Source organism: Cannabis sativa, chromosome 5, assembly GCF_029168945.1.
Source record: "Cannabis sativa cultivar Pink pepper isolate KNU-18-1 chromosome 5, ASM2916894v1, whole genome shotgun sequence".
NCBI lineage: Eukaryota > Viridiplantae > Streptophyta > Magnoliopsida > Rosales > Cannabaceae > Cannabis > Cannabis sativa.
In genome coordinates, this window is record NC_083605.1 from 58,093,136 (window position 1) to 58,101,954 (window position 8,819).

At 34.8% G+C, this 8,819-nt stretch overlaps 1 protein-coding gene across 1 annotated transcript; it reads right to left on the bottom strand.

Annotated features, from left to right (window-relative positions):
* Positions 1-1,139: 1,139 nt before the first annotated feature.
* Positions 1,140-2,946, bottom strand: LOC133038415 (uncharacterized). The gene is made up of 3 exons (XM_061116558.1): positions 2,070-2,946; positions 1,939-1,963; positions 1,140-1,743 (listed from the first exon to the last, which is right to left on the bottom strand). The coding sequence occupies exons 1-3, from the start codon at positions 2,944-2,946 to the stop codon at positions 1,140-1,142; spliced, it is 1,506 nt and encodes a 501-aa protein (XP_060972541.1).
* Positions 2,947-8,819: the final 5,873 nt, after the last annotated feature.

Consider the following 8,819-nt stretch of genomic DNA (forward strand, 5'->3'; position numbering starts at 1 on the left):
GTCATGTAGATATCTTCATACAAATCTCCATTTAGAAAGGCAATTTTTACATCCATTTGTTCAAGTTCCAAATCAAAATGAGCAACCATAGCCATGATAATTCACAAAGAATCTTTGGTAGAGACAAGTGAGAATGTTTGTTTGAAATCAATGCCTTATCTCTGGCTATATCCTTTAGCAACAAGTCTAGCCTTATACTTTACTGGCTGCCCACTTGAGTCATATTTGATCTTGTAAACCCATTTGTACCCAATGGGTCTGCAACCTTTCGGTAGGACAACTAAATTCCATACTTTGTTTTGCGACATGGAACTTGACTCATCTGTCATTGCATTCAACCATAACTTAGATTGAGGACTCCTCATGGCTTCTTGATAAGTAACTGGTTCAGAAGCGTCTCTCACATCATAATTATGTTCTTGCAAATAGACAAGGTAGTCATCATGAATAGCAGGTTTGCGAGCTCTCTTTGATCTTCTCAACACAACTTTACCACCCTCAATATCATTATTTTCATCTTGAATATGATTCTGAGGTTCATCATGAGCTTCTATTGGAATTTGTTCAATCACAGGATCAATAGTAGGAGCGGAAACGGAAGCAACAGGTACAGGGACATAAATACGTTCTACCCTGAATACAATTTCTCTTGACCCTTGACTTGAACCAAATTCATCTTCAAAATAGACAGCTCTATCTGATTCTATCATCCTGGTGGTGTGAGAAGGACAATAGAATCTAGAACCCCTTGAACCAATAGTGTAGCCTACAAAATAGCCGCTGGTAGTCTTTGGATCAAGCTTCTTAGATTGTGGGTTATAGGGCCTTACTTCAACTTTACATCCCCAAACATGAAAATGACTCAAACTCGGTTTCTTGCCTAACCACAACTCGTATGGTGTCTTTGGGACAGACTTGCTAGGCACTTGATTCAAGATATAAGCAACAATCATTAATGCCTCACCCTACAAAAATTCTGGCAAGCTAGAATGAATCAACATACAACGTACCATGTCAAGAAGTGTGCGATTTCTTCTTTCAGCAATTCCATTTTGTTGGGGGGGTGGGGTCCCTGGCATTGTATATCTTGCATCAATACCACATTCCAGCAAGTATTTGGCAAAAGGCCCAGGGTTCCTTCAAGTTTCATCATAACGCCCATAATATTCTCCACCTCTATCGGAATCGACAGCTTTAATCTTCTTTCCCTTTTGAAGCTCAACATTTGTCTTGAAAATCTTAAAGGCATCTAAAGATTCAGATTTTTCACGAATGAGCTCAACATGGCCATATCGGGAAAAATCATCAATGAAGGTGATAAAGTATTTATAACCACCCATAGCAGGTGGAACAAAAGACCCACAAATATCAGTATGAATAAGCTCTAACACATCTACGGATCTGTCTGACTTACTCTTTCTAACCTTGGCAGTCAACTTTTCTTTTATACAATCAACACCGGCAGTTAAATCGGAGAAATCGAGATCCTGAAGTAGACCATCTTTCACCAATCTCTCCATTCTATCTCTAGAAATATGGCCTAAACGTTTGTGCCAAAACATGGAAGATTTCAAATCTGATCTTACACGTTTAGAACCAACAACAATATTAAGAGAAGAAGAAGAAGGACAAGAGGGAGAAGTAATAGGAACAACATCAAGTAAATCAATCTTATATAAGTTTCCACACAAAGTTCCATTTCCAACCAACATAGAGTCACGATACAAAGTCAGTATTCCAGATCTAAAATGAAGACTATAACCTAGTCTATCCAAAATAGATATAGAGATCCAATTCCTCCTAATGGAGGGTAAATAAGCAACATCGTGCAACTCCAAAAAAATCCCTAGTATTCATTCAGCTGCAGTTTAATAGTCCCAAAAAATTTAACTCTGACTTTAGTATCGTCTCCCATGTACACATACTCCTCCAACCTACTCGACCTTCTTTGACATGTCACTGCCTGTAAAAATTCGTAACATGAATTGTAGCACCAGTATCTAACCACCAAGTGTTTGAGGGCACATTAATAATATTGGATTCCAAACAAACCATCACAAGACAATTACCTTTCTTCTCTAAGTGAGCTTTGAGCTTTCGACAATCAACTTTCTTATGCCCGAAGCATTGACAAAAGTCGCACTTCCCTTTGAAAAACTCATTCTTGTGACCAGTTGAAGAAAAGCTTGCTTGTCTATTTTCCTTAGGATTGGTGGCTTTCTTCTTATGAAACCTTAGGTCACCAGAGTTGTTGGGAGTGAACTTTCTCTTGTGAGAATTGTTTGGATTGATCACCATGGAAATACTTTTTGCTCTCCCCTTTTTCATGTCCTCTTCTTCTTTGGCAAGAATAGCAGTCATCTCCTCAATGATCCATTGCTCCTTTTGAGAATTGTAGCTTAATCTGATCGAATCAAATTGAGAAGGAATGGTTTCCATCATAAACCACACCATGTAATCCTCACCAAGATCCAATCCCATGCCCTTGAGCTTTTGGTAACAACCCATGAGCTTGTCAATGTGGGCTCTAATATCACCCGTATCAGCATAATTAGTGCGATGGAAAAAAGTCAAGCACTCATTTTTCTCATTCTTTGAGAACTTTTTGTACTTTTCCTTAATGGCAGCAAGAAAATCCTTTGCATTTTCAATCTGAGGAATACTATCACGAATGGACTCATCCATGTGATACCTCGCAAGCATCAAAGAACAGCGATTGGAATGCTCCCAATCCTCATAGGATTTCTTATCCTTTTCAGTGGCATCATCAGCAGGTTTAGGCGGTGTATCCATTCTCAAGGCCAAATCCACTCTCATTAGAGTCAAATTCAACATGAGAGATTGTACCCACTGTTTGTGGTTGGTTCCATTCAATGTCAACATGGTAGAGGTTCTTGGAATGCTTAAAGTTGAAAGAGAAACAAGAGCAATAACCATTAAATGCATGTTATTACAAAATCATGTCATTTATGCTCTTTTTCTCATAAATAAATGATCACAAAATAACAAATGATCATTATGTATGCTAGAGTTCTTAGACAAAATTAATAAAGTAGAACTCATACACAGGTAAGAACAATCTATTAAATATTATAATCAAATACATTAATTTACTATTGAAATGATAGATAAATTGTGATTCATAATATTTAATAAATTTTCTTCACCATATTAAGCATCCTTAACAAGCAATTATTATCGATAGGATAATTAATTACTTATAAGGATCTTAATCTTATATTGGAGGAAGATACAATATTTAAATAAATTAATATTTAAATGTTCCTCATTACCAAATAATTTTCCATGCTTGATCTTATGATAGGTAAGAAAATAAGCACTAATTGTTTAAATAAACATTAATTTATGCCATAACAAGATAATATTAATAACTAAGATTATGAATAAATTCATGAATTAATATTATGCATAAAATTAAGATGTGGAAATGATAGAATGCTAAAAATATAATAAATTGGTGAAAAATGGCCCAAAATTTGACCTTGCACGCCCCCTCACGCCCTCATTTTCTTTCCCTCCTTTTTTTTTTAAATTGTCGTACGACATGTCATTTTGGAAAAATGACATGTCGTTTGGTGAAAACAACATGCATCAGGGGTCATGAAACGACCCGTCGTTTTGCGCTGCTAAAGGGGGTTGGACCTATTATCGTACGACATGTCGTTTGCCCCGAACGACATCCAAAGGGTCAGGAAAAACGACCCGTCGTTTTTTTCTCGGTGAGGGCTGAACCGAAAGGCGTACGACATGTCGTTTTTGCCCGATAGAGGCAAACGACATGTCATTTTCTGTCGTCCCTATCACCCAAAAAACCCACACATGGGTCCGCGGGTCTACAACCCGGATTGGCGCGACCCGGTTCGTGACCCGGTCGTATAGACCATCTCCGGTCACCAAAACCGACGCCGCTTAAGGGGTTTTGTTCCATTTTCAATACTCTATCAATTTCCAACATCCATTTCATATATTTTCACAAAATAAAAACAGTACCCATATAACATATATCCAAAAATGGGTTTCACCTCCACAACAATAGAAAATAAACAAAATATCCATCCAAAACATATATAGACCCATTTAAAATAGTAAATCTCATATTTACACAACTTTAAACACATTAATCTGAAAAATAAAATAATATAATAATTTTTAGATTTGGAAAATAAAATGGGTTAGTTCAAAAAAAATATTATGGAGCTCTAAAATCAAATATACTAGCTCTTGATACCAATTGTTAAACATTCACATAGATTATAAGCTATCCAAACACACATTAAACATTATTACTCATAATCATTAACTCCAAGATCAATACTTTATTTAGAGCATCACAAAACACAAAATATGAAATACACATACCTCCCATATTGGCATTTTCTATTGTTGCTATGACAACAAAATCCTTCAATGTATCCCTAAGATGGTAGAAGAGGAACTTATGATAGCAAACTCAATTCCTTATCACCACACACACACTCACCTTATACTAAACACATATTAGCCCATTTTATATCCAACACCTAACCCTAAGGGGTTTTATTGGGCTTATTAGGTTAATGTGTATAATTAGTGGTGGGCTATAATTTAATGGGCCAATTTTAGTTTTAGGGTGCTCTCATGTGCCTCTGATACATTAATTAATTATTAACCATCCCATTATAGTTGTTGAGAATATTGGGCACATAGTTAATGATTGTGTTTATGGTATTAAACCTATGATTATATTAGTCCATAATATTAATTCTAACATCATTTTGCATTTTTGCTCTTTTATTTGTATTATCCTTGGAAGAGAGATGTCCTAAACGGTTACATGATGGGGGTATACTTGCTCGACTGCCATTAGGCGATTAGTTATCGCAATTTGAAACATGTTCAAAAAATCAACCATTTTGCTTTTTCACTCTCGTTTATATGTATTATCTTAACAAAAATAAAAATCAATGGATGATTTCCTTTTATTGAATTTAACAATGGTACTTTTAAAAATTTCTTCTTTTATACTTAAATAAAATCTCATTGTTATAATGGTTTTTTTTTATATTATAGTTATAATTTATGTGATAATTATGATTTTAATTCATTAATAGCATGGGATTCGTAAGGCTTCAGGATCTAATGAAGGTACATTGTTATGGTCTAAGTTGTGGAAATTGAACTTACCTGTTAAAGTGAAGCATTTCTTATGGAAAGTTGGTCATAATTTGTTGTCTACTTTTTGCAATCTAGCGTATAGAGATATTCAATTGGCTACTTCTTACCCTTTATGTTTGAAAGGCCTGGAGACTATTCATCATGCTCTTTAGGATTGTGATTCTTTGAGACATATCAAGAGTATGGCTAGCTTTGTGTGTATCATCATCTCTCCAAGTTTGGACTTTTATGTATTTTTACTGTCGCTCTAATTAAGTTTTCCTAGTTTAACTTTTGAGAAATTATTTGTGTGTATCTAGAGGATCTAGTATCGTCGTACTATGCTTGTTGTTGTTGGAACTTATTTGACTAGGATCTAGATTTACTAACATGTATGTTTGATTATAATCTATAATCTAACATCCTAAACATGAATTTCCTAAAATAATGAAATAAATACATATAAATTTATAGAAAACCTTACATTAGTGGCAGCAGAATATAATGGCTCATTCTGTTCAGATTGTTAACCCTTGTTCCTTTCTGTCGTAGAGTATTACCAAGATCAGAACCTAGATCTTCTTAGGTGATGGAATTCTTCACAATCTTCCACACTATGATTGAGTATTGACTTGATATGTGTAGACATGTACTCTCTTCACTATAGGGTACAAATTTAAGAGGGGAGAAGATAAGGGAATTCGAAAATTATAGGAGCTCTCTTATTTGTCTGACAAAGTAAAATTAGGTTATCAGCATCTAACAAATAAGAGCCTATAATTATCTATTTATACTGTACTTATTAAGGTTAGATTAGGGTTTAAATATAGATTAAAAAAAAGATAAAATAGCTTTAAAATTAAACCCTTGTGGGCCCTACGGGTTTCAATTTTGCCACTTTATTAAATAACATATCTTTCTTTCTCAAATTTCATATGTTAACGCAAATTTTCGTTAATCAAATATATAAACCTTTTTTGTAATAAATATATCACATAGTTAATTATAATAATAAATGAACACTAGATATTTTTGTGTGATTTTGAAGTAAAAATGTATATACTCCATGAGTCCATATTATTAGGGATAATAATTGGGATACAGAGTACAATAATCTCAATAAATATAATATCTAGCTTTTTTCTCAAATTCGTCGTCTTTTTTATCCTGGATTCTGTCTCTATTTGTAGGTTTATGGGGTGACAATTATTTTTCCTTGAGATCTAATCATTCATAATTGTTCATGAAATGTGGACATTTCCTACATTTCATTTTTATGCACATGGAATAATATTTAATAACCACCTAACCGCTCTTCTATCATTATCATTAAACAGTTATGCTGACTATGTTGGTTGTTCCTCACTAAGTACGAGTTATCCTCCTTTACCATCTTTGTAGGAAAAATGTTAAGTATAGATAAAATGCTCCTTGCAGTCCTCATTTACCATGAAGATATTAGCGAGGTGGTTACTTCAACGTATGGAGGGCGAGATAGATGAATGTAGTTATTCTCTCCACGTACAAATATGTAGATTAATTAGTTGCAAGCTCTTATTCCCAAGTATGTGGGTTAATGGGCTGCAAACTCTTGGTTATCTCGTCTTGAATAACTTCTATTATGTACTCTGTCTATCCCGAGATGGACATATTTTCTCGCCAATGTCAACGGGTAATAGTTATTACTCTTATCTCGCATCTGCTTACATGGTAGCGAGTTTGAATATTTCTATCAACCGTAATTTCTTAAACGAGTTATTAAATTGTATTTAATAATGAAATTTAATAATAAAATTATTGAGTTGACTCATATTCCTTCCCTTGTAACGTGCCAGCTTCTGGTTGTTAGCCAAAATTTGGGTATAACAATTGCCTCCTAAAAAGTGCTTTTTAAAAAAAATAATTTTTTAAATGTCTTCAAGGGTACTATTGAATTTTTCTCATTTAAAATTTGCATGCTTAGAATTTGGTGGTATAAAACTTTGAGGCACATCATCTCTTCATTTAATGCTCATATTGTTCTTTTCTTGTACAATTCCCATCTGTTTGATCAGATTTCTTTTGATCAAACAGTTGCCACCTTTTAGGTATAAATTTCAAACTTTACACTATTTTTGTCATTTATAACCCACGAACCTTTAAGCTTCGAAAAATTCTCAACCAACCTCTCATATCTTGCATGCCTTCTCTGTCTTTCACATTTTTTCTACGGGTTTTATCTGATTACATTTCTTTTCTTCAAAATCATCAAGACCCAGCTTTTCAATCTTTGGAATTTCCATTGTGAAGCTCTTCTCTACCTAGAATATCCCATCAAAACAATAAGTGAAACTATTTCTTGTTGATTTTTCCTCTTTGCTTTTAATCTTAATTTATTGGTATGTGTTTTCTTGTCTACATTGTTTTGCTGCTTGGGTAATTTATTTTTGAATGTTTGAAGAATTCTAGGGCTAGAAAATTTAAGGTTATACGATTCGCATATTTTTGGGTTTTATTTGTGCTCTATTTTCCCAAGAATTTGGGTATTATTATTTATAATCATGTCCCAATTTATCTCAGAACCCTTAGAATCAGTTTATCCTCAATTTTCTGCCATAGAATTTAAGCCTAAACCTCGAAGACCTCAGACCATACTTGAAATAAATGATGCAAAAATTAGGACCCACCTCGTTAAATCTGGTCAGTAAGAAATCTCTAGTTGTTATAGGCGATTCTTACAAGAGGTTATTGAGGGTAGGCGTCATTATTTGCGAGAAGTAGCTTGGGTTGAACCCTCCAATTTAGTTGATATCCCCTTAGCGAGGTCTATGTTTTTACCTCCTGTCACTGTTGCTTTTTCACCAGGTGACTTAGACTTTGAGATAACGACTCAGAAAGCTCGTAAATCAAAGACCCCTTAGGATCCTACTGTCACCTTTGAAGCTGAGTTGATAGAATCCAAAGTCAGGTCCATTGGACCATATGTTGGGGACATTTTAAGGTAATGCGGCATCAGGAATGAACAAGGATCTCGCATTAGGTCTGTTGCCCAGGGGGAATTCAGCTGTTATCCCCCTAAATTTCTGGTTCGAGATGAAGGTTGCAGCACCAGCGAGCCTTTTAAAATAGGTGCTTCGAGCCTCAACACATAAGGGTTGGAGCAGTTTTTCCCCTCAAAGATTATGTTAAAGATTTATGTAATTATCTCGGCGTTGCTCATTTTCAGTTGGCACCAAACTCATACAGGATCCTTGCCTGTTTAAAGTCTCTCTACCATATCTTGTGGGAATGTCCAACCCCATTAGAGATTCTTTGTTTCTATTCTATCAAGGTTTGTCCTGCGAGAAAGCGCGGAGTAGGAAGCTTTTACTACCTTGGAACTCACACTAATAACCATAAGATCATTGTGAGGTTACCAAACAAAAATGAGTTCAAGGATGACTTCTTTTGGACCTCTGGTCTTTTCCCAATCAACATAACAAAGTTTCAAATTATACGTAAGTGAAAACTAAATTCTTGGTTTTGAGTTTTAGTTTAATATATATTTTTTTATACTTTACAAATTTTGTTCTTTGTTGTGTTAACAGCGATCACTAGGAGACCCATCTTAACTCTTGAGATCGAGAAATGGCCCCAGATTCTCCTTGGCCTTCCATAGGGGTTGTGAGCAGCTGATTTTCTACTAC

Excerpts from the sequence above, each read along its gene's own strand:
- LOC133038415 (XM_061116558.1), bottom strand. The coding sequence starts at position 2,946 with ATGCATTTAATGGTTATTGCTCTTGTTTCTCTTTCAACTTTAAGCATT. Across the intron at positions 1,964-2,069 it reads AGCTCACTTAGAGAAGAAAG|GCAGTGACATGTCAAAGAAG; the intron begins GTAATTGTCTTG and ends GAATTTTTACAG. Across the intron at positions 1,744-1,938 it reads GACATGTCAAAGAAGGTCGA|ATCTGGAATACTGACTTTGT; the intron begins GTAGGTTGGAGG and ends TCTTCATTTTAG.